The 25,474-nt window shown below is 40.9% G+C and overlaps 1 protein-coding gene across 1 annotated transcript in view; it reads right to left on the bottom strand.

The window, feature by feature from the left end:
- The window catches only part of myo16 (myosin XVI), a 128,273-nt gene extending 103,138 nt beyond the window's left edge, over window positions 1–25,135 (bottom strand). The window contains exons 1-2 of the mRNA XM_042494942.1: window positions 25,091–25,135; window positions 3,052–3,321 (exon numbers count right to left, since the gene is read on the bottom strand). Of these exons, the coding sequence (XP_042350876.1) occupies window positions 3,052–3,286 (235 nt within the window). The 5' untranslated portion in view covers window positions 3,287–3,321; window positions 25,091–25,135. The remainder of the gene's footprint in view (window positions 1–3,051; window positions 3,322–25,090) is intronic.
- Between the last annotated feature and the right edge of the window lie 339 nt (window positions 25,136–25,474).

The following is a 25,474-nucleotide window of genomic DNA, read 5'->3' as shown; positions in this document are numbered from 1 at the left end:
TTGACACAGTCCATCAGTCTCATTTCACACTCCAAACCTTCATCTCTTGGATCGCTTTCACCGTAATACTGAGAGCATAAAATAATCAAGAATTACTCCTATTTTTCTGGCAATATCTGACATAGAAATGATGAAACTCCTTGCATCATAAAAAGTAAGTCAGCACTCATCTATGCTGTTTAACATTTCTGTTAAGGTATGCTTTCCAGGCAAGAGACTGGGGTATCTGGACATAGTAAATGGCCCTTTTTACACAGAAATCCAGCTATAGGGCTGCTACAATGTCCCTTCTTTACACTGCTGTTGTATATAAGGTGAGACCACTCTCCTCCCCACCAGTGTGCAATCCTACCTTTTTCTACAGGGCGGCATGACATTCCTGCTTTGAACAGGCAGTATTAAACGGGGCTAATGAGTCAAATGCAAATCCCTTATTCTTTTACCCCTACCCACTAGATTAACCCCTGGGCTATCATTGCAACAAGTGTGTTTACACAATCCCTCCTCTCTTAAAATACTTCTGTAGTAAAGGGAAAAGATTTAGATATGTTCTCACATTACTCTGGGGAACGTCCAAGCCTGAGGCAAATCCTATCACTCTGTACAAAAACTAAAAGAGAGCTAACTTAAGCAGCAACGGTGAGAAAAACTGTTATCGCTCAGCTCACCAGGACCAGTGAGGAATGCTCGAAAACTGTTGTCAAGATGTAGCAAGTGCTAATCAAGTGTTACCTCAAAGTGTTTTGGAAAGACCCACAAGGTCTCCTGAGGAGATTCACTGAAATATGGACGCAAGAACCAGACAGGTCAACACAGAACAACATAAATGGATCATAAAGTTTTCAAGCAGTCTGGAGTCAATATAAGTGAATCTGTCACTCATATGAGGACTGCTGTCAGGCAGCTCTTCCATAGCAATGCAAGCATAAGCCTGGTACCAGTTCAGTGCCATGGCGGCGCCTGGTCGGTAGGTAGGCATTAGGCAGAGGGGTAGCAGATCTGATTCATGCCGAGCCAAGGAGCCCTGGTTTCAGTCTGGGTGTTGCAATGGCGCACCAGCTGCTCCCACAGACCCCAGCTGAACCTCATTGGCAGCCAGAGAGTGCAGATTAACACAGTGACCTGCAGAGACTGCTGGTAGGACTGACACAGATACACCCGGACAGCTGCGTAAATGACTGGCATGGCCAAAAAGAAACACGGTGAGGTTTTACACAAAAAAATCAATGCCCCTCAGAGTAAAGTGAGAGGACTTCTTGAGTCTTATGAGTTCATCGACTATCTGATCTAGCAGAAAACAGCTTTTAGTGTGTCTTTACTGGGAGCCAAGCAGGCTGCAGGCTACACAACCATTCCAAAGTCATGAGAAAGGTTCAGCAAATTGCCACTTTCATTATGTTTTAAATGCTCCAATGCACGTATGTTGATTATTATCATCAATGTCATCTGCACTGATGGAAAACACACTCATTCAAGCACACTCAGTATTAGCAAGCTCCTATTTGTTTGAAACAAATGACTGAATGGTTGAAACAATGCCCAGTATGTATTGTCCTCAGGCTAATATTTAACACTCTAATATTTGTTTTGATGCATTACTTTGGGTTTGTGTCACAACTGTGCAAACACATGATATCGTAAACCCACCAAAAAACTGTGTCATATGTTCTTTCTCTTTTGGCATTTGAAGGTAGAAGGTAAAGGGTAGATTTATTGGTCATTTTTTTAACCAAGTTTAAAAAACGAAATTACTTATGTCGTTGATCCAGCTACATCTTTGGAGTTGAAGGATGAGTTGATTAAAATCAGCAGCTACTATGAAAATTCCATCCAGTTCTTTGGGCATGTTGCTGTTTGTGGCATCATTTAATTCCTGTAGTACATTTTTTGAATTTCCATCAGTCTTGTGTCTAAATGGCTCCCACAAGGTCAGCCCATCCAGTGCAGCCACAGCTTGATCCAGGATGTTTCGGTTTCATAATCTTGTGTCACTGCCACTGAATAGTGTGGACTCTTTCACCTGGAGTTCACAAAAAGTGACTGCCATCACTGCTGAGGCATTTTTGTCCTTGACAGCAGTTTGTATTAGATTAAAAGCTACACTCTGTTCTCCTCAGTTGAGTGGCCAGCTCCCAGCAAAACAAATGTGTGACCTGCAGTCAGAAGCTGTTTTGGCCCACTTGTTTGTGTGTGTATGTGTGTATGTGTGCGTGAGTGAGTGAGTGAGACAAACTACATTCACACTTGTAGGTTTTTGTTTTAAAAGCACATCTATTGCTACATTAATGCCTAGCTTCCACACTACTACAGCATTTTGGAACCCAGAAAGGAGACCTTTGAAAATGCTGCTGACCCCATTTTAGTTTGAAAACTCCAGAGTTGTATTTTAGTCTGAGCAGGCAGAAATGCAGACTTCTGAAAATGATGACGCAGACACCCTTGTTTGCTTTCCAACTGTGTTTTATCAGTCGCAACGTGTCAAGCCAAAACATTAAAGCCAGGCTTACTTATCTTTTGTGTTTTGATCCTTCTTGTGTTGATAAAGTTACTCCTTTCTCACTGCTTTGACATCCTCCAGCGATGGATAATGCTTCTGGTACCGCTCTATTATGCAACAACTCCAAATCTGTTTTCCTCCACCTTCACCAGCTATAGTCATATTACTTTCACTAACAATAACTGTTGGTCCAATTCAAGAGTGATCTGGTCTTACTTTTCAGTCTTACCTGACTGCAGACAATGTGGCTCCTGTTTACACTGTCACCCACATGCCCAGTGAATGTGATGGTCATGTTATATACATTTTCAGATGTGTAAATACAAATAGAGATAATTTCTGAAACAGTGCTCAAACACTTGCATGGACAGAAATCATTTTCGTTTTAAAATGTTTTAAAACAGAAAAGTACTGGTGTGAATGTGGCCTGAGTGTGTATGGTAAGTGAGCCAGCACTACAGCCAGATCACACCCTAAAATGTTTACACATCCACACAAACTACTACCTTTTCAGTCAACCATAAACAGACACAAAGCCTATTACGAGCACCCACCTTCTTTGTCGTCATGGCGAATGATGGCATCCTGTATGACATCTGCCAGGCCGAAGCGGACACGGTGTTTCTTGCGGTGTGTGGGCGGGACTCGAACCTTGATTCCGCCTTGCTGCCGCTGAAGGCTCTTTTCCCTCTCGTAGTACGCCCTTATTTGGTCACAGCGCATCCTCCTGACCAGCCGCTGGCGCTGGCCAATGGGGAGAGACTCCAGCAGACACTGGTCTATCTCCATGTTCTGACGAAAGACATTACATAGCTGGAAACAACCTTGTGAGAAAAAAGAGAAAGAGACAATGATGATGTTTCGTGTCAGAAAACTAAATGCAAAAGTAATTATATTCATGCATTACACCGCTAAGAATAAGGAGACAATCCGGTGAATCAGTTAACACTGCAGTCCATGGTATTTACTTAATTTACTTTGATTTCGAGCTAATGAGACGGTATTGAACTGAGAAAGAATGCTGACGCTGTCGGTTTCATCTCCAAACATGTTACTGTGTTTGGGTGAATGCATGTATGCTTTTCATGTCTGTCTTTGTGTGTGGACAGTCATTTACCATATTTAAAAGACATGTAATAGATATTTGCTGTGTCTGTTGAGCTGTGGGGTGAGTTGAGAGAAGCATCGCAGCGTTTGTGTATCGTCTCTCCTGACACAGCAATTCTCCTGACTACGCATAATCTCTCTGCCTCTCCGTGGAACTTAGCCAAACACAACTCATCCCAGGCAGCTGCTAAACCTATTATGGGCTGCTTGGATGATTTGGATGTACAGTGCTTGTGCAGTAGGTGGGCTCAGAATGACATTCACTGAGTGTGCTTAGGTAAAAACCAAGAGACACCCAAAAAACGTATTGCATAAGGTGGGTTTTAAGTAAAAGCATATGCATCAATCTAGCTTTTATAGCATTGATAATTTGACAAATTCAGGTCACAGCCACCCCAGAGGACAAGTAAAACATGAGGAGGAGGAGGAGGATGTCTTTGCAGAAATAGGCAGTGTTTTTCTTTCTGACTCACCAGCTCATCTCTCTTTGGCCTCAGCTGTCTCTATGTCTCATTCTGTCTTTTATCAAACTCACTGTTGCTGCTTTTGTTCTTTTGGGCCCATTTTGTTTTAAGTATCCCCTCTTGGCGCATCTTTGTCTCTCCACTGATCTCCAGTGGTTTTCTATGTCTTTATTTCATCTCTCTCTCTTTTTCTATTAGGGTGACAGAGCACATCTGTCTGCTAAAATGTTTGGCTTTGCAGGGGTTCAAAGCGCTGCAAGAAAAACACCAGCTGGTGAAACTAGTGCATTACCTAGGACATGAGATCTCACAAACCAAATTCACAATTGGCTGAGACAGATTCTAAGCCGTGTTATTGACGCCTAAACCAGTGACAAAAAAAGTGTTGTCCTTTTTTTGGCTGCACAAGCTACCATAGACAATGGGCGTGTGAATATGCTAAACTGGCCCAAGTGCTTTCAGATATAACACATGTGACTAGACTACACAAGATTTAGTGACATGGATTCCTGATGCTAGTGACTCTTTTGTGACGGACGCTTTAGCTTCTGCTCTTATCTGATTGTCTAAGAAACACAGGCCGCTTGTCAGCTGAGCAGCATTTGATTTTTCAATACAGAATGAAACCCCAGAAACATGTTTCTTCAGCAGAGCATGTGATTCTCATCCGAGTTATTTTCCAGTCTTTAGTAAACAACATGCAATATAAGTATGGCCAGTTTTCACAGTCTAAAATGAACACAGTGAGCAGAGACAGTACAGAACTCAATAAAAATGATAATACAAGTTTATTTTCACACAAAAATGATGCTCCTGTTGCTTAAAGCTGGAGTAAGTAACTCTTAGGATAATACATTTTGTTCTATCTGCTGAAACTGTCACTACATCCACATAGAAGTACATGAGACAGACAATCTGTGAAAACAATCGTCCTGTTTCAACAGCTTCTCTGATACAGCTGTCGATCATGTCAATTACTGCTCGTAAACTGTGTTCAAAGTCAAGGAAGGTAGGTAGGCTAGCAACCAACTGCTGATTGGAAGTCTCGAGTCAACAGCAAAAATGGGTCCATGTGTCCCGTTCTGATTTCTTTAATTATAACAATACTTTTTAAAATTCCATCGTACTTTGCTTAACTTGCTCATAACCATATTTTATGAACTGTTATTATAACAGGAGTGTATTCAACCTTATTATTTGACAGTAGCTTCTTTATTTCACTTCATTATAACTGCAGTTCATTCAATATTTTTTTTTATTTTAGTAGTTAACATTAGTTTAAAGGCAGAGAGAACTTTCTTATTTTACTAGACGGTACACTTAAATATGTTTGATTGTTTTTTAAACAGCCACAGTACATCAAAGAAAAACTCCATTAGAAGCACAAGGAGTGAAAAGAAGAACCTGATATTTTTCACAGACTATCTGTCTCACGTAATACTGTGTGGATGATGAGAAGGTATTTTCATAAAAGTTAACAATTGTATCTTTAACCTTTAGTTACTTTTACAATAGTGGGACACATTTGAAGTACAACATTGTCCCCAAACCACTGTCTTTCTCTCTTTCACTGCTTTATCATCTTCTTCCCTTTGCATATCCACAGAGTGACACTGTCTTTGAACAGTGCTAACATCAAGGAGTGAAAAGCAACAAATAAACAAACAAAAAATAACCTTGACAGTCATCCAACGGCCATGAGAGGACTATTGCTGCTTTGTGTCTACTTTATACAGTAAACTGTCGTTTCTCAACTGTTGGGGCCGAGGTGTGTTTGGGCTAGATCTTTATCGGCTGGAGACAAAGCCGTCCAGGCAGACAAATGGAGCTGCTGCCTCTCTCACATCTACGCATTTATTCAAACACCTGCCCCCTCCACCCAGGGTTTGCCACACATACACAAACACACACCTCCTGCACAATACACCAGTGCCATCTGCTCTGGATAGACATGTAAAAAAAAGGTTCTTTTGTGTTCAGGTTCCAGACAAGGGGCAGTCGTTATTATACTGTTCATGCCAGGTGTCTGCTTTAACTGTATTTTATTTTAGGAACTTGTCCGTGAGCGGACACACATATACAAACACAAAAACACACTCAACCTACTGCCTCTTCCAATATCAGGCCACTCCATCTCTCTGCAGTTCAGCTTCCTCAGTTCCCTGTTATGGCTTTTTTTCTTCTACTCCCACATATTTCTCCCCCTCAGTCACCCCACTTTGATATGTGACTTGCAGTGGTAGCTGTGGTTCAGCCTGTTTCCATAGTAGACACCTATAAGAGTCGGTGCCCCAATATATGTTGCCCTGATCTATCGTACACTGACACATTACTCACTGCACAGTATAGAGCATCAAGAGCAGAATTCCACTGCTGGAGCATACTTTATGTACAGTATGTAATCTCACACACACACACACACACACACACACACACACACACACACACACACACAAAAACTATCTGAGACCAGAGTCTAACAGCCAGAGGTAAATATACGTGAGTACAAGGCTCAGGTGAGTGAGAATGGGTAAAAGGTAAATAATTAATGCTGCAACTATTAATCGTTTTCATCATGAATTAATTTGACAGATATTTTTTCATTAATCGATTCATTCAGTCCATAAAATGTCAGCAAAAAAAAACATCATCGTTCTGCTCATCTGTTTAAATTCTCAAAATATTCATTTTACTTTCACTTCAGAAAAAAAATCTGGAAGTTAATCACAAATGAGAATCTGGAAATAAATTAAACGATTATCAAAACAGTAGGTGATTATTTTTCTATTGACTGCTTATTTCACCTACAAAAAAAATCTTTTTGTATTTGTCTTGATTAAAGGGAGATTTGCCACACCGAGAAAATAATCACTGAAGCCACAGATTTCATTCTGTTTTCTTCTTCTTTCAACCACTTAGGTAGCAGCATGAGTGACAGTAAGTAACAGAGATCGTTAAACACACTAGCTCTCTCAGTTTTACCACACAAAATGTTGACATGGTGAACTGTCTGTCTCCATCTCTGCCTTGACTTTGTGACTGTCATCTCATCCTTGGTTTGGCCACATCCTTCACACACTCTGTCAACCTCGTATGTCATCAGCTATACAGGCATTCAAGGCTACAGTCACATCAAGCCATAAACTTCCCACACATGACAGACGTCACCTAACGTGGCATACGAGACAATAAAGGGACAGTTCAGATTTTTTCAAGTGGGGTTGCATGGGGTACTTATCCATAGTCAGTATATTACAAACAGTAGATGTCAGTCGGTACAACCCCAGTTTGGAGAGATAGGCAGGACTCTACTTGGCAATATACTGCTGTGGAGGGGTCAGAAACAAAACACCACCTCAAAAAAAAATCAACATCAGTTTAAGTGTATACTGTATTGAGAGCAAAAAAAGGAAAAGGAAAATTAAGCTGTGTAGCTGCTTTCTTCAAAGCCAGACTCCTTTGAGGAAAACAGTGATTAAACATTGCTCAACACAGGAGCTGCTGCTCTACTGCCATCTCCATCAGTTAGTCAGTGTTATTGTGCGACTTTGGTGTTTGAAAGGGTTAATTTAGATTCAGCAAAGTCGAATAACAACACAAATTAACTAATTGCCCACCTACTGCAAAACACATTCCTGTTTATGTCTCCACTGTCTGGTGAGAGCATAGATGGGAAACTGAAGCCATTAACGGCATAGATGGAAAGGTCGGGCTGTGAAAATACTCTTAATGAAACGGAAATTTAAACTGTAATGGAGGTTTTTTTTAAGGTGGCTAAAATACGTTTTGACCCTGTCCACAGCATTACATGGCTTAGATTCTATGTCAGTACTCCTGTCTACTTTTCAAAACTGCGGACGGCAACATCTACTGTATGTAATACACTGACTAGGACTATGTACCTCATAAAATCCCACTTCAAGAAAAATCCTAACTATCCCTTCAAGGTACAGTATGTAGGAGATAATGAATGTATCAAGAACAGCTATACACTCTGACATAAAATAAAATGTTGTTAGTAACTTAACTTAAAGCGATTAAAAAAAGGTACTTGTCAAAAAAATAATGATGTATGCTCAGTGTGCTAAAAGGTTCACTTTAATTGCACAGCAGTTCACAAGTGGCAGAAATGTTGTGATATGTTGTGACTATAAAATCTGTCTCTCATGACTAGCCATAACCTGCTGTGTGTTGTTGCATGTAATGTGGCTGAATGAATATAAAATTATGTTTGGCATATGAGAATATTCCTGGGAGCATTTCTTTGTCTTCCTTCTTTAGATGGAAACATCAAATATAGCCAGCGCTGACAGCAGGGATCAATAAGAATTTGCCCCCCAGTCAATAAATACTTGAATTTCCATTTTTCAAATGAAAACAGTATGTAAATTTGCAGCAACCTAGCTGATGAAAACACACAACCTTCCAACTTACATTTAATATTTGCAGAAACTATGACATAATGTCTGCAGTGGCATTTGCTACTGTGTGATGAATGGCTCTGAGAGAAGTGAATAAGAGAGGGAAGGACAGTGAGCCTGATGGGAAACCGGGCTGAATGAATCTGAGAGAGATAGAGTGAGTGAAGAGATAGAAAGTGAGAGAGAGAGAGTAAGAAAGCAGTAGCTTTCTTCTGCTGCCATCCCATCACCAAGCTATCAGTTATTGATTGAATGTGGAGCATCCGATGCAGGCTCCAGCTAATAACACAGACAGCACTGCAGGAGCTTGTAAATTAGAAAATAATGCACAAACATGTGCACAAACAGACTCAGGGTGCAGACACTATATATGTGCAGGATAGAGACAGATGTATGTAGTATGGAGAGAAGTCGGGGTGAGACAGTTGGGGTTCTCAGAGTCAATGAGAGACCTTATGACAGCCAGCATCACCTCTATGATAGAACTCACTTATTTCTCTTCTTTTATGTCCCTTTTTCCTGGCCCTCACCTCTAAAATATTACTATCACTCTCCCTCATTCCTCCCAGAGTCTGCTCATCATTCATGGCGCCACTTGGCCGCATTCTTCATATGTCACTCATCCCGTCCTCACCTCCTTTCCATTCCCTCTCTCCTCTGCAACGCTCCTCTAAATCACCCTCAGCTTCTCTCCATCTGTCCTTCTCTCCTGAAACGACTTTCTCTCTCTGTCAGTCTGTCACTGTGTTATGAATATGCCAGACGCTCATGGGATCTGCATCTCTGTGTCTCTGTTTCATGTTTCCTTCCCTTCTCGCCGGTACCTGCCGCATTCACCGGTCAACTTCACACATCTGCAGCAGCTCTCTGCAGCAGGCTCACACACCCACTTACTGCGTGCACACACACACACACACACACACAAAAGGGACACAGATACACATTTGAAGTTTAGATTGTGCTGCTGTGTCGGCAGCTGGTGACAGAATTCTTGAGCATGTAAACTCATCCAGACACCCTGCATATATAGTAAGTGCTGATACGACAGGCACACACCCACGGCTGAGGCACACACACTTGCATGCACTGAAAGAGATGGTGAATGGCTACTTACAGCATTTGATAAAATGGTAGTGAGACATTTTCCTGGTCAGACAGTCCGCCAGTCAGGTAAGAAAGGATGGCAGGTAGGCAGGAAGGTATTCAGCGAGTCAGCGAGTGAAGCAGGCAGGCAGACAGCAGGCAGCTACAGGTTCCAGCAAAAACTAACTAATGCAGAGCTCGTAACCCGGCAGGATGCATTATTAATCAGGCTCCCTGCATACTATCCAAACTCTGTTTCCCTGTCTGCATTATTTACCAGCGGCAGCTCCAGTTGCAGCCCATGCAGCATCTACACAGACTCACACACGCACGCACACACTCACACAGACATTCACTCCCTCGATCAGCCCGTCAGCAAGGGGAGCTGCGGCTGTTTCTAGCTCTCCTCGCCTACAGCCAGAAAACCACCGCACAACGTCTTCCCAGCCATGACCGACGCACGTGCTCCACTCGCGTCACTGACTGACAGCCGGCTTTGCCCACCTCCTGCTCAACACACCCCCAATGACGCAATGCTCTTCACCTCCTTACACACACCCCTCCCGGTCTGATCACACATACACACACATATGCAGTGACTCATAAGGATGCACACTGCTTTGGACTATCCTCTACCTTTTCAGACAAAAGAAAATAAGCAAGGGGGGGGATTAATTTAATTGCACCTCCCTATTTTGTAGATTTAATTATAGAGAAAGATAAAGAAAGAGCACATGGGAGGTCATTGGAGAAAATCAGGGATTGAGATGGGAATGCAAAAATTGAGGAAATGCAGATACAGCAGGGGGAGCAAGAGAAAGAAAAATAAGCAAGAGATGGCAAGAGACAGGGAGAGAGAGGGAGCGTTAAATTGGATGGAAGGACAGCTAAAGAGAGAGAGAGAGAGAGAAAGCTGCTGCAGTGCGGCTTTTGGTGCAGCTGCAGGTTAAGTGCTCATCAATGGTCCCAAACTGGCCACAAATTAACTACAGATAGTTTACTAGAATGGCTTGAGACCAGAACATTCACACACTCTATCATGCGTTTATCATGCTTCAACACACACACACACACACACACACACACACACACACACACACACCAAGTGTTTAGTGATGCAACATGCACTATGTGCTTGCAGTGTCAGTAGGGCAATCTCTATGACTTTGTGCTTTAAGGCTGATTTGCATACACATGAATATCAAAGCTTTGCATTTAAACTAGGATTTGCACAAAGCGGGTGATAAGGTGAGGATGAACGAGAGAGGAGGAGAGAAAGAAAAAGGCAGGGAGAAAAAGGGAAGAAAAGAGAAAAAGATAAAATGAGATAGCTAGAAAGACCACAGACACACAGTGTGGATGAGCGTAAAATAGCTTAATGAGGTGTGCAGTGTGTGACTAAAGCAGGATTGTGACACACATTTTAGAAATCTGTGCCACGGTGCTCACACATCTGCGGGTTATATAGCATGCTGCATTTCGTGTGTGTGTGTGTGTGTGTGTGTGTGTGTGTGTGTGTGTGTGTGTGTTTGTGTGTGTGTGTGTGTGTGTGTGTGTGTTGGGGGGGGCTGTTATCTCCCATCTCTGTCAAACACGGGCATGTGGAGATGGGATAAAAGGACGTGAGAAGCAGGTTTGTGAGAGTATTGAACGGAGAGAAGCAGCAGAGGAAGCTTGAAAGGGAACTAGAGGAAGGCAGAGACCGGGAGATGGATGCATTTTGGTGTGTGTGTGTGCGTCTCAGACTGAATGCTCGAGTAATTCCTGTCATAGGAAATCAGGTCACAAAGGCAACTTGCTGCATCTTCTGCAAAACACTGCCGGAGCAACTGCTCCAACATCTACCTGAGTAAAAAAAAAAAAGGTGCGTGTGTGTGTGTGTGTGTGTGTGTGTGTGTGTGTGTGTGTGTGTGCGTGTTGAGTCTGAATGCTTGTAAAGATTGCACTAAATAAGTCATCGCTAACACCACTCACGGCTTGCACATACGCACACACACACACACACACACCAGCCAGATAGTATTTTTGGTCAAGGATGACACAACAACAACCCCATTAACACTTTACTCGTGACATCCAGACACCAGAAGTAAATCTGACAAGAGAATGTCGTGCTTTTTAGTCGAATGTTGCGAAGCATTAATGGCTCATGGAAAATCTGCGCCTGCAGCGATAGACATGTAACATGCTGTATCAGAGGAGCGCTGATGTGCCGGTGCATTCAGGACAAAAGGTAACACGAGGTCTTGATGTGAGACACCCTGCTAGAAGGCAAGTCATCTCGAGTTTAACAGCCTCAGGATAAATGAATTGGAGTCTCGTCCAAATAAATTCTACCTCTCCGCAGCTACAATTAGGTCAAGCACCTGAGCAGGGAGGTACACTGAGAGTGCAGATACAGTGAAGAAAATAGAGATAGAAAACTGAGAGAAGGGCTTAATCATATATGACAGCTGAATCTCTGTTAAAAGAAAAAAGTGCTGCAATTACTGGTGAATCTGTTCTTTAAAATGCATTCACTACATTCTAGACGAGTGCAACAATATACCTCTGTGCATGTGTGCATTACATCAGAATCAATCACAGTGCATACTGTAGCACATGCTGTTTGGAGATGGTGCCTTTCTGCTTCCACACAGCAGTGACAAACTCTTATTAGAGCAGCTTTTGTCCCAGAGGAGATGACAAATTTCATTCTCTTTGACACAGCCGTCATTCTGCCATCATCACCCTTAGGTGTCAGTCAATACTACGAGCGTGTTGCCACCATGATTGCTATGCTTACTACCCTAGAGTGTGTGCATATGCTCACACGCGATCTATTTCACTGATGCTAATAATGCAGGATGTCTGATGCGGGAAATGTTCCCAATTACGGCAAAGCCAAAGGCACTCAGAAAGTTTGGGGGTGATGCATTATATATGAAAAGAGATCTATTTGGATTAAATATTCATGAAGTGTGATATATTTACACAAATAATTATTTATTCATTTTACCAGCCAAATTGAAAATTTTGAGTACTATTTGAATGTGTTATGGATTTCTTGACGATAAAGTGGTGTGTGGCATAGGCTTATGCTACATACTTGTCCCCGTACCTATAAACATTACATTAAAAAAAGTCCTTGTGTTCTGTCTGATGCATGCACACCTGCATCCACAAAATAAAGCTCTTGAGTAAGCAAGCACAGAGCATTTACCAGAAACCTGAATCTCTCTCTCACACACACACACACACACACACACACACACACACACACACACACACAGTAATTCAGGTTAATCCAGTGCCTTTTTATTCTCTAGTTGACCTTATTTGCCCTCGTCTCCTTTTTGACAACCTTAACCCCTTTCATCTCTTTACCATCATGGTCAAAGAAATTTCACTGCTCTGTGTCTATTTTCCAGCAGCATTCATGTTTATTTTGTTGGTTTTAGGGGCACAGCACTACTGCAGGTTGTATCTTTTAGTTGTAGTATAACTTTAGTATATATTTATATTAGTTTATTTGATTTGGACATCACAGTAGCATTAGAAATGCACATTTATGCACAAGAACCAGATGCCCTGTGTTTAGCATTTTGCCTTGTATACTAAATTGCATGTTGTTCCAAACAAGGTTCTCCATTAAATACACAGTGATTTCTTTTAATTTAGTATGTGTATTGTTTAAAATCTGCAGCAATGCACAGTGCTGTTGTTGTTAAACTGTGGTAACAGCATGTGTCTTTGTCACTACATTTGGTTTTATTGGTATGTTGCCACAGTTGTTGTTTTTGTAAATGATGCCACTGACGAATCACCCTGAAAAGGTCTGTTGTTTATTTGTTTATGTGAGACTTGTGGGATTTTCTGTATTTATTAGGTTTTTATGAATTGAAAATGGAACTGTAAAACACATTATCAGGCATTGCACTGAATCATAACACCACCATAACGTATGTTATCAGACCGAATGTTGTGAGTCGCGACTAAAGGCTTCTTTCCGTCTCTGTCCGTCGTCCATTCTTGTGAATGCAATCTTTCAGGAACCCCTTGAGGGAATTGTTTCAAACCTGGCATTAATGTTCACTTGAACTCAGCAATGAACTGATTAGAAGACGGTGGTCAAAGGTCAAGGTCACTGTGGCAACACAAAACATGTTTTTGTCCATAACTCAAGAATTAAAATGCCAATTATGACAAAGTTTTACACAAATGTCTAAATTAATCAAATTTGAAAGTGTTGCCATTCTAGATTTAATAAGTCAAATTCACTGTTAGATCATAATGTTCTGCAGAAACACCTTTCTGACAGAAGGGGAAACAGATACTCAATTGGTGACACTAATTTTGGGCGTGCACCTTAAAATTCTACTAATTGTTTAGATCTCCTGTGCTGCCGCCGGGACGATGTGAATGAAGCATTCATGTTTTAGAATATGTAGCTTTAAAGCAACATCCATATCTGAAGCAGCATCTACTGTCATGGCTACATATATGTGTCTGGACAGTCATGGCTGTAAACCCTAACTGCAACTTGACTGGTTTACACAGGCATATAACCACAAGACAGTAATTCCAGTTACACCTAAGCAGAGTATTTTCAGACTTATAATTCATTATTATTACAGACTCTTGTTTCTGTAAGCTAACCTTGTCAGTGTTTGTTGAACCACATCTTTTTAGCCAATTGAATGTTGTTTTGGAGGATTAGTAAAACATATGTTAGAACATGTAATGACTAGGTTTTATAGTGAGCAGCCATGTATTAACAAGGGTGTTGACAGACATCGGCTACACGATGAGTTGCACCCTGGCTGGTAGATATTTGCTCGACACAGAGGAAGGAGGAGATGGATGTGAGCAAGAACTAAATGTAAGACTGAAATATTTATGACTAAATCCAATTGAAATGGAAGTCTAAAATATTGAATAAACATCATTTGGCTATGGAAACACCAGACATTTAGATGGCTGCAGATTTAAAGGCGTGTCCCATTTAACTGCTCAAGTGTGTGCTTTGTGTGTCTAATGTCTAATGTATGTGTGATTAAGACAGATTGGCCCTCTGCCTGCTATATGGTACTGATGTCACGCTGGTTCTCTTCACATGCTCTCGAGGTTTTGGGCGTGACGTGCTGATGTAGTTTTGCACAAGTACATATATGTGTTACACGTATGTATTTGTGAATTCTTTTTTTTTTGCTTCAGGTGTGTATTAAAACAGATGTATTAATAGATAGGCTGTGATGAAAATAAAGGCCTACAATATTCCTTAGCACAGCACAAAAAAACCCCAGAAAAACAGTAACAATTGGGGCTGGTAACTGAATTTGGTACATCTGGTCTGCTTTCTTTTCTATTCTATTTTAGAAATGGCCTTGTATCGTTGCTGTTTGTGCTTGTGTTTTTTTTTTTTTTAAATACATACATATTCCACATAACAGTTGTGTAGTTGTGTCTAAACAGAGAGTGAGAAAGATGAGCAGACACACATGCACACACACAAACACAAGCTAGTGGACAGACGGACAGACAGACACTTAGCTCTATGAGTTACTTGATAATAGCAGAGGAGCAGGATCACTTGTAGACTGCAGCTTGATCAGAAATCACAGTTTTGTTATTAGCCTACAAAAAGCGTGAAGTACCAAAAAAAGTAGCCCTGGGTACCTCTACCAAAGTTGAGGTATGAGGTAATTTTATGAGGTAAAATAATACGTTTTACAAAGGAATATACACAAATTTTTAATTTAGAGCAGCAGGAGCAAAACAGAAACAAGCATTGCCCATGAAGATGGCATTTAAAACTCATACTCAACTAACAGAAAGAAAAGTTTAAAATCGTCCATTGCAAGCAAAATATATTTTTTTAACTTTGCTTTCACATTTTAATTTTTTTTCCATGCAAAGGCTATAAAGAGCCTAAAGGAATTTGTAATGCTGGATGTTTGTCAGGAATTATTTGATCACATTCTTTAAAATTGATGAATTTCTTAAAATAAAAACTAAAACTAGTTTTCTTCAAGTACACAGACCTCTGTGTGCAATCCATTCATAATCTGGGTATCAACCTTTAGGCCAGATTATATTGTAATCCAACTATTTTCCTCCAAAACAGCAGCTCAGTCCAGTTTAAACTGAACAGCAGGGATTACTATTTAATATTTATAATACTAGTTAATAGCCTAACAGCAATTCTGGTCAATTCTTAGGTGGATCGTTGCCTGCATGGCGAGAATTTAAATGATTCTCTGCATGATGCTGCAGAGCAACAAGAAACTCCAATGAATCAAACAGAAGTTTACGTACCCTGCTTTAGTCCATATAGACGGTAATTAAAGCTACATCATGCAGTTTATGACCATTCAGAGGCAGACAGAGTCACAAACAACTTACAGCAACAAGCCTTGACACAATTTTACCTCATAAAGTTCCTATGAATCACAAACAACTGCCTGTTTTTAAATCCAAAAAAGAAATAAAGCAACATTTATCCCTCTGGATGTCTTTCTTCTTTAGCTACAGCTAAGCCTGTCACAGTCAGTCAGTGCCATTAGCAAAAAAAAATTAAATCCCTTAGTGGTAAAAAACGATGGACAACAGGTGGACAGATAAAGGTAAGCATGGCATCCACATAAAAACCAGCCATCTGTACAAAGGAGATATCCTCGTTTTGCCAGTGTGACTCAATCTCACACAGTTGTTAACAAGCCAAGTGTTGCTTTCAACAGCTCACAGGCACTGATCGAACAGGCATGGCTGCAGAGTAACACATTTCTTCCTCATGAATCTGCTTTATGGGCCTGACACACAGCAGGCCTCCATTTATTTCAAAGAGAAGAATATGAACAAGCAATACTGAATCCTATTACTGCAAAGTGGAATTATGCTCAACCTGGTGCAACTGTGTACAGGTACACACTGTCCATCAGTCAGGAGTGGATGGCTATTTAATGGACAAAAATGTGTCTATAGAACACTACTATAACCCAGCAGCCTACTAAAGACTGGCATTGAGTACTTCTTTACTCTTGTTTACTTATTCTTTGATCAGATAGTTGCTGATTTAAATCATCAAGATTGTATTTTATTTAGGCAACAATTTCCATGGCTTTTTGTGGTGAGACAAATTTTCATATTTCAGCAGTTTAGTTTATTTTTTTCTTAAAATAAAACATGCAAATTCACAATAGCTATAACCACATCAACAAATGCATTAACCTCATTAGAACAACACTATTATTCTCCAAGTGGAATGAACATAAACACACACCATCTCACACACTTAACCGCCAGTGTTTCCAACACAGAATTAGAATCGATATGTGGTGGTAGCTTTTTTGGGTGTGTTAAACCTTTTTATCATTCCTTATCCTCTTTCAAAATATAGAGGTCAGGGCAGGTCCGTTAATGCAGCACAGGCAGAACTCTTCATGAGCTATTTTTGTTCCCTTAGTAACAGTTTGTGGAGCCATGAAGTAGACAACAGATAAGTAAATCCAGTTAGAGCTGGTCAAATCATATCGATGGATGAGAGGAGCTGCTGCAGAGGGAGTGAATGCAAATTTTAGACGCAGTGCAATGAAGTTTTACTTTCACCGCGTTTGATATTCTGCTGCTCCATCTGTGCCCTGATTATGCTATGCGGTCCAAGAGTGTGGTGCAATGAATAACCAAATACTATATATATATATATATATCCCAATAGCTATCCTAATGAACTGTCCAGTTCCAAAAATAGAAAACCAATATGTGGCGGCAAATGTTATCATGGCAGGCAGCCACATATGAATGAATGTGTGGGAAACCCTGACCTCCATGCCAAATTTCTGTCTATTAGTGAAAAAAACTGTGGCTACTAAAGGCGCAGGAAATTTCTATTAACCTACAAACCAACAGAGTGAGCTTCTACAGCAGCTGCTGCTGGTCAAAGGTCAAGTGTTTCGTTGCATAAAAGGTTATTAAAAAGCATAAATAGATTAAAAACTATCGGATAATACTGCTAATTGTTTTAAGAAATCTTAAATGATTTTCTGTGAGCAGCAGTGTGTAACTATTGCAAATAAAATCTTTATAATATCTACTCCTTCTGAACCAAGACTTGTTTGTTTCCAAGGAAACAGTCATCCACCAGGTAGATGATAGATAGAAAGTAGACAATCTGCTTTGGAACAAGCCGACCATCACGTGTTTCCAGACATATTGGTGTGTCATTCAGCTCCAGTCTTGTCATACATGTGTCACTACCAGGCAGATCAGTCTGCTTAATACACACTGAAATCTTTTGAAGAGCTCCCTAATCTTTAAACCTTTAAAGATTGTCATAAAAGATGACAATTGAGACAGAAAGGACGAACTCTCATTGAATGTCTGATCAAGTTTCGCTTTAGGAAAGAAACAGCAACTTTATTATTCATTCCATCACTGCAGCATAACTTGGTTGGCCTATGGATCAGCCAAAGTAAACAGCTGGAAGGCAATAGAGGGTGAGGGGAGCATAGACAGGTCACATCTGTAGCATCTTTCAGTCTACTGATTGCTACAAATGGAACAGTGGTGGACTGATTCAGCTCATTATCACCGCTGACTGTGGGGAGCAAGAAAAGGACATGACAGCATCATGAGTGAGGGGGAATAATGCGAAAAATCTGTCAGAGTCAGGACAATTTGACAGATAAATGAAGTAAATTAGTATTGGACAAAGGCAGAGAGAAATAGAGGAGAGCTATAACAATTAATAACTTATGAGCCAGTTTCTCTCCCTTCACACATGTCGCTTGAATGTCTCACTTTCTGCCTATAATTATGTCTGTCCTTCCCCCTCTAAATCATCTCCCCTCCTCTCATCAACCTCAAAATCCCTCAAACTGGAATCGAGTCCATTTCTCTGCCTTTGTCTCTTCTTTACTACCCTCTTTCCCAGCTCCAAGCTCCAAGCAGCTGGCACAATGGACAACATGGGAACATAAAGGATGGCTGCAAGCTTCAGTGTGAGACAATCAATAACCAGACAAACAAAAGCACAGCACAGTCCTGCATGTGAGAAGCTCCCGAATAAGCGGCACAGAGGAGGCGTCCTCCTCTCGCTTTGTTCTGTCCTTCTCTGACTAAGAGTGAAAACCATGACCACTGCCTGACACACACTGTATTAGTGAGTCACAGTGAGCTAACAGACGCATACACAGTTGGGTCTAACTACTCACCCACATCAACATTCTGCTTATGTTATCATGCCACGCTCACAGCTGCTCAAATTCAAGTACCAATGTTCCCCGAGATACCTGCTGGGTATGTGTGCAGGTGTGCACAAACACACACACACACACACAAACACACAGTACACACGCTACTGAGCATGAACAATTATGCTGAACCAGCTGTTTGTTCTTTTCTTGGCAAAGCTGAGGTACTTGCCGAGGTAACGATAAGGTGACGCAAAACAGTAGAAAGTGAGCAGAGAGTAGGAAAAGAAAAACTACATAATTATCAGTGTAATAATTAGATTCAGTGCAATCATTTGAAGAAAACAACTTAAAAGCACTTCAGTGTTTCTTCCAGGATATTTTTCCAGCAGCAGTGCCGAAATGTGTGATTTCTTATTTGCAGCACCGGAAGATATTAAGTGTGTCCGCTGATATGGGAAGGACTTTAGACACATACCTGTACACAGCTGAAAATGACAAACTGCATAAAATAAAATGCTTCCCATCAAATATACCGTTATAATAGCTCCTGCACATGGAGGCAAATGTAACATTTGCCATGTAGTTTTTCAATCAATAATTCGACTTGAACATTGCTTGTAGAAACAATTTACAAGTCCAACACAGGTAGTACACAGACCACAGATAGCTAAGTTACCTAAGTTGCCTACATGAATACTATGTTGAGGGTTTTTGAGAGACAAAATAAATCCTGATGAAATACATAAGAGAAAGAGCTGGTGTACATAAAGATACCATGCCAGTCTTAGCGCCACAATACAGGACAAAACAAAGCTAAATATAAACACTGTCAGAAGACAGCAGAGTGTATCATAGCCTCTACAGAAGAGTTCAGTGCAATGTGTGCGGTGTGTGTGTGTGTGTGTGGCAAGTGAGGAGAGAGACTCTGTCTACACTCAGGACAGGCAGGTGAGCTGGACATCAGGTTAGAAATAAACCAAGAATATAACAATCAATGTTCAGTGTGAGCTACAGTTTGTCAGAACCACCAAAACTATTTTGATCAATAATGATTGGTGGCCAATCAATCAGAGCACCCTTATCTGCAGGTGTTTGATTTATAAACTATGCTTGTCCCTGACTCTGGCTGCCTAACTTGGAGATAGTGAGTTAATTGTGTATGGGGAGACATTTATAGCAGCTGCTAAATGCTGTATAATGCAAGGTGTGAATGTTTTGATATACAGAGGAAATTCTACATTAAATCAAACTTTGCGATGTGTGCAGATATTGAACAAGTATTGACTGTGGATCTAGAAGTGGGATTAGAAAAGAATGCTATGTTTCCTTTAGCAAAATGGCCTACTTTTCAGATAGATTTGCTAAAGTTATGACAACATCCAACGTGCAAAACAAAGAGTTTCCTATCTCGCAGTTATCCCCATGATTTGCACGTTCTCCCATCTGGCTTTAAGAGTCATTAAACAAACAAATCTCAAGGCAAACGCAGCATGCATGTAGACACTCGTGGTGCCGTCAACAATAGTTCAATTTCATGCAAGCTCAGTTTTATTTAGGCATTCTGCAGCCGACTGGAAAAGAGACTGTCTAGATAAACCACTGCAAAACAAAAACAGGAAAGTACACAGAGAGACTGGAGACATCATTAAAAGCAAAAGGTGATTGTGAGAGAAATTCTAATGGCCTTTTTCAAACCAAGAACTAACTTTTGCAAACTAATTTTATTGCATTCCTGAATCATTTTCCTATTAGAACAACTGAGAAGAGCAGTATCAAGCTAATAAAAAATTTAAGAGTGACAGATTTGTTTGAGGCACAATTTTTGTACAAGACTAGACAACAGCACAGAGTCATTCATCATTTTTCCTAATCTAATGTTCCATGACTGCATGATGTCTAAACTGATTTTAGAGAGCTGCTGTGCGGAGAGGGGAGAAAGGGAAGACTGAAAAAGACATCTGTCTCTGAAGAACTGGAAATCCGTTCAGTGTTTTTCAATATTTTTTTGCTTTAGTTCTGAACTGCACTTGAAACAAAAGGGAGGTCAATTTTGTCTCACCCAGTCTCTCAAAACTCAGCAGCCAAAAAATGTTCACATAATGGATACTATTAAAAACCACTGTATGCTTTGGGTTGGTTTGAATGTTTCATACAAATTATGTTTTAAAAGACTAACATTTATTGAGGCAACGGTTCCTTTCCTTTATAAGAAAATACTGGAGTAGAATAAACCAATAATAGGACAAAAACTGCAACCCACAAACAAAAATGAAGACTAAAATGGTATCTCAAACAGAAAATGCATATTCTATACCAACCATAGTGCTAGAACAAATGTCGGCAATGTACATTTCTGCCCACAGATTCATAACATTTGTATGTTATTATATCGTGGATATGTTGAAACTTTATGTTTCCACAACACTGTGGTTTAACTGTGATTATGTTTGGGCACAGAAACCACTTAGTTACGGTTGGTAAAGATCAGGTTTTGACTAAAATACCCAGTTTCGGTGCCAAAATCGTTGCTAGAAATGCCGTCAATAACTTGCAACAAAACAACCGGTTTTGTTATTTGCTGGCCTTGAACCAGCCAGCCCCTCCACCAGAGACAAAGTCACCTCACATACACGAAATCAGAACTACGTCCCTTTAGAAATGTTTATATGATAAGTATGAAGCAAATGTACAAAAGTAACAAATCCACAGTTTGCAGAAACCTACAATGACGACATGTTATTGTTGTAACTTTGCAGGCTACATTCATGACGTACACATACAGGATAGTGAAATCAAGGCCTGTATTTGTACGTCTCTGATTGCTCTATTCCTCTGCCATGCAACTGTATCTGCGGGCAGTGTTTAGAGTCACCTTCTGAGGAGTCACAAGGTCAGACCCTACTTCCACTGTGCCTACTCAGCATTCACACTTTTGAAGGCTTTCCGGTGGTGAACGATAGAGATTAAGTAAAAGAGGGAGAGAGCAAGAAAGAGAGCGAGAGAGAGAGGGAGAAGGACAGAGACAGAGAGACAGAGGGAGTGACAGTCTGTTAATGTCTAAGAGAACTGTCCAAGTCACTGAGTTTATATGTCAGAGTCATCGCTTCCCACAGATTATATGTGTGCAGCTGATATATATATATATATATATATAGCTATAGCAATGGAAATGCCTGACTTGACGACGTTTTACCCATCTCAGCATTTCCTTTCAACAAGTACATACAGTAAAATGAAAGAATGAAAGTTGCTAGTCTCTGTATAACTGTTTAGAAAGACCTAAATGCCAAAACCCTCCACACAGTCTGTGCATGTGGGCATCTTTAAATGTGGGAGTGTTTGTGTACAGCTACAGTCACCATATCGGACCACAGCGTTGCCAACCAGCTGACACCACAAGGAGGAAGGAATGACTGCACACACACTTGGGGAAAAAATGCACACACATAAGCTGACTTCAGAATGGTATAAACACAACTCATCATGTCGCTAAGCAACCTTGTTGAAAACGCCTCCTCCTTTCCAGTAGTCATGGACAGTGAAGCACAGGTGCACAGAGTGAACTGAAAGATGAAGAAACAAACTCAACTCGCATAAGAAAGGGTTCAGTATCAGAGGGCCAGAGTGGAGTGGCTGAGATTCCTCTTCACTTTATTTACTTACAACAGTGGAAAAAAACATTATGTTGAGCTGAGTTTCGCTACAGGGCAGTTCTGTTCTCAGAGGCAAAGAGCAATCGGAGGTGGCGTGGCTTTACAAGACTGACCCACTTGTGCCCCCAACCATGCCATCCAAAAAGCTGGCAGACTCACTGAAACTCACTCAGTTGGCTTTTAAAGTGACTTTAGAGACATGCCAGCACTGCTTATACTGTCCCTTAAGCATCCACCTGGTCTTCCCCTCAAAATACATACAACAGCTCAACACAAATTTACCTGATGTGTATGTGGACTACACGTATACACACAAAAACGCAGTGACCTACTCTGAGAGTTCAGTTTCCTACACTTGGCAGGGACATTTTTCCTCAGTTTCAAATTAAACTGAAATGGCCTCATGTATATTCATTCCCTCCTTATTCATAATTGATGCCCTGAGCTAACCCTACAGTGCTGAGGCCGGACAGATTGACTTCTCGCATCTCACTCCTCCTCAACACCTTCACCTCCGCAAAACTGTCACAGGATCAATTGCTCCAATAAACTTTGCCTCGCAATAACACCACAATGTGGGAATTCAAGTTTGAAGAAAACTTATTAACACTTCTTTCTCTTTAAATGTCAACTTTCTGATTTAAGGAGATACACTACAGGTGAAAACAGTTTCTCACACACCAGTTAATTTTGAGATTTTGTGCTATTTTTCTTCCTTAACATTTCTTCTCTTAGACTAGTGGAAAAAAATATCCAAAATACACATTAAAGTGTTTGTTTTAGTTCAGATTTCAGAATTCAGAAAATTATTTTCTTAGTTCAAGTAATAAATCAGGGGAGTTGCATGGTGAAATCTTTACCATATTTACATATAACGTCTTTTTTTAGATTTTTACAATAAAAAGCCATTTTCTCAAAATTACTTTTTCTCATACCCTGAGCCATAAATCTGAACTTAAGTAGCACGCACATACACCAAACTTACCAGTTTTATTTCTGTCTATATTCTGACCATTTTTACAGAGGAGTTTGCTCATATATCATTCATAGCCTCGTTATAGAGCATTTAATTCCCAAAAACATGGTAAAAATTCTTTTTTCTTTTTTTTTAAATCTAGAATCCCATTCCAAAAGAACATTAGACACTAAATAAGTCAACAAAATAAAAAAACAAAAATTCTGAACCAGGCTTTTTAGTAATTGTGTTGAGGTAAGTAATCAACTAGGAAGTTTTATGGTGATCTATTAGTTAAATTGTTTTAAATTTCAGTAAAATTAACAAAATACACACTGGGGAAGGGCATCAAGAACAAAACACCCATGCAGTATTATTAAAAAGTGAAATTGGAGCACTGTTTTGGTCTTACCTTTTTTAATACCTGTTGGTTAAAAGTTTTATCTTGTTCACCTTTAGTGTCTCCCCTTTACTCAGAAATGAGCATACAGGTGGCTGTGTTGCATGTATTATCATGGCCTTTACCATTATACTTTGGCTGTTGTAATTTTCTAAATAGATTAGGATAGTCTGGTAAAGAATGGCAGCTAAATGACAAAATGCAAATTAAATTGTAAATATATCTCTTTGCATGTTATGCTTTGAACCAAACAGACAGCATAGTTCACATACACCTATCACAGAAGGCCAAAATACTAGACTGCCTGCAGCACAGTGTCCTTGGAGTTTAAATGCTATGCTCAACAACAGCATGGCCTTGATGGTAACCACTGAGGAGACCACCAACCAACCACCATCCCAAATCCACCTCCACACATGTGAGATAGGTTGCATTCCAACAGATCTGTAGACCAGTTGATAGTCGTAGTAATGGATTATGCTTTCCAAATCTATCCGAAATTTTGATCCTTTTATCCGCAATGTAATCTGTTGCCCAGTTCTGGACGCTGGTCAAAGGGAGCACTGAGCTAAAGATTCTGATTGGCTTTGCTGTGACCTCTAGCACCCACCTTTCAACTCTGGCTGTTTGTCCCTCAGGGGTCGACGCAGGGTAACTTTGCAATTAATCACACAGCCAGATGAATGGCACGGACTTTGCCCATGAACTCGCAGCAGGGTGGTGCACTACCAAAGAAGACCACCCTTTAATCCGAGGAGTCGGGTTCACACTTCGATGTTGGGAAAAGCAGCTTTTCTGTTGAAGCGTTGTTTATCAAGACTTTATCAGCTCCACGGGTGCTGCTCAGTGGCTCAGAGGAGCATCAGCACACACCAAGTTGCTTGACAACAACGATGCTACAAGATAGCGTGACTCCCTCTAACACACATAAACATAATCACAACAGACTCATGATCAGCCCTAAAGTGTGACACAGATACTAATTCTCTTTAGAGCGAGGATATCTCAGGGCACACTGAAATGATTCTTGCACAATCAGCTGTTCATTCCCAGCCAGAAACACACACATTCTTCCACACTAAGCATCTCGTGGTATATTTAGACCCGCGACAACTGCACGGCACATCTGCCTTTCCTTTCATTCCCCGTGGCACGCCGGGAGCCCCACATGACATCCACGCACATTAACACACACACATGCCCTCTCTCTGTGTCCGTCTCACATGTTGTCAAGACCTGCAGATAGTAATCTAAGTGAAAAAAGAATCACACCTGCACTTGCCATCATCCCCAAAATCTCCACTCTGATAAGAAATGGAGAGAAAGCGGCGCCTTACCGGTGAGAGCCCGTCCACAGGAGACACCAGGGTATGGAGGAGAGAGAAATGTGTCTGCCCGACGAAAACCCGACGAGAGCCGCCTCCCCGTGCTCTGCCACCAAATCAATTTCACACTCTCTCACCTCCCCGCCACTGTGATGTCATTCATTCATCCGTTTCCCCCGTAGCCATGGCAACTCTGCCGCTTGGAGCTGTTCATTCTTTTACATCTGTCTTGCTCTCTCTCTCTCTTTCTCTGTCCCTCCCCCTCTCCAGACCCCGGTGAACCCAGCCCACTTACTCCATCTGAGGGGGTACAGTTACACCCCCATCCTCACAAGCACCCACCCCCCTCTTCTCTAGTATCACATCGCTGGTGTAAAAAACGAGTAGGAGGGTGCA

The sequence above is a fragment of the Plectropomus leopardus genome, chromosome 10 (genome assembly GCF_008729295.1).
Source record: "Plectropomus leopardus isolate mb chromosome 10, YSFRI_Pleo_2.0, whole genome shotgun sequence".
Taxonomy (NCBI): Eukaryota; Metazoa; Chordata; class Actinopteri; order Perciformes; family Serranidae; genus Plectropomus; species Plectropomus leopardus.
Note: the sequence above shows the minus strand (reverse complement) of the source record. Positions and strands in the feature narration are given on the sequence as shown.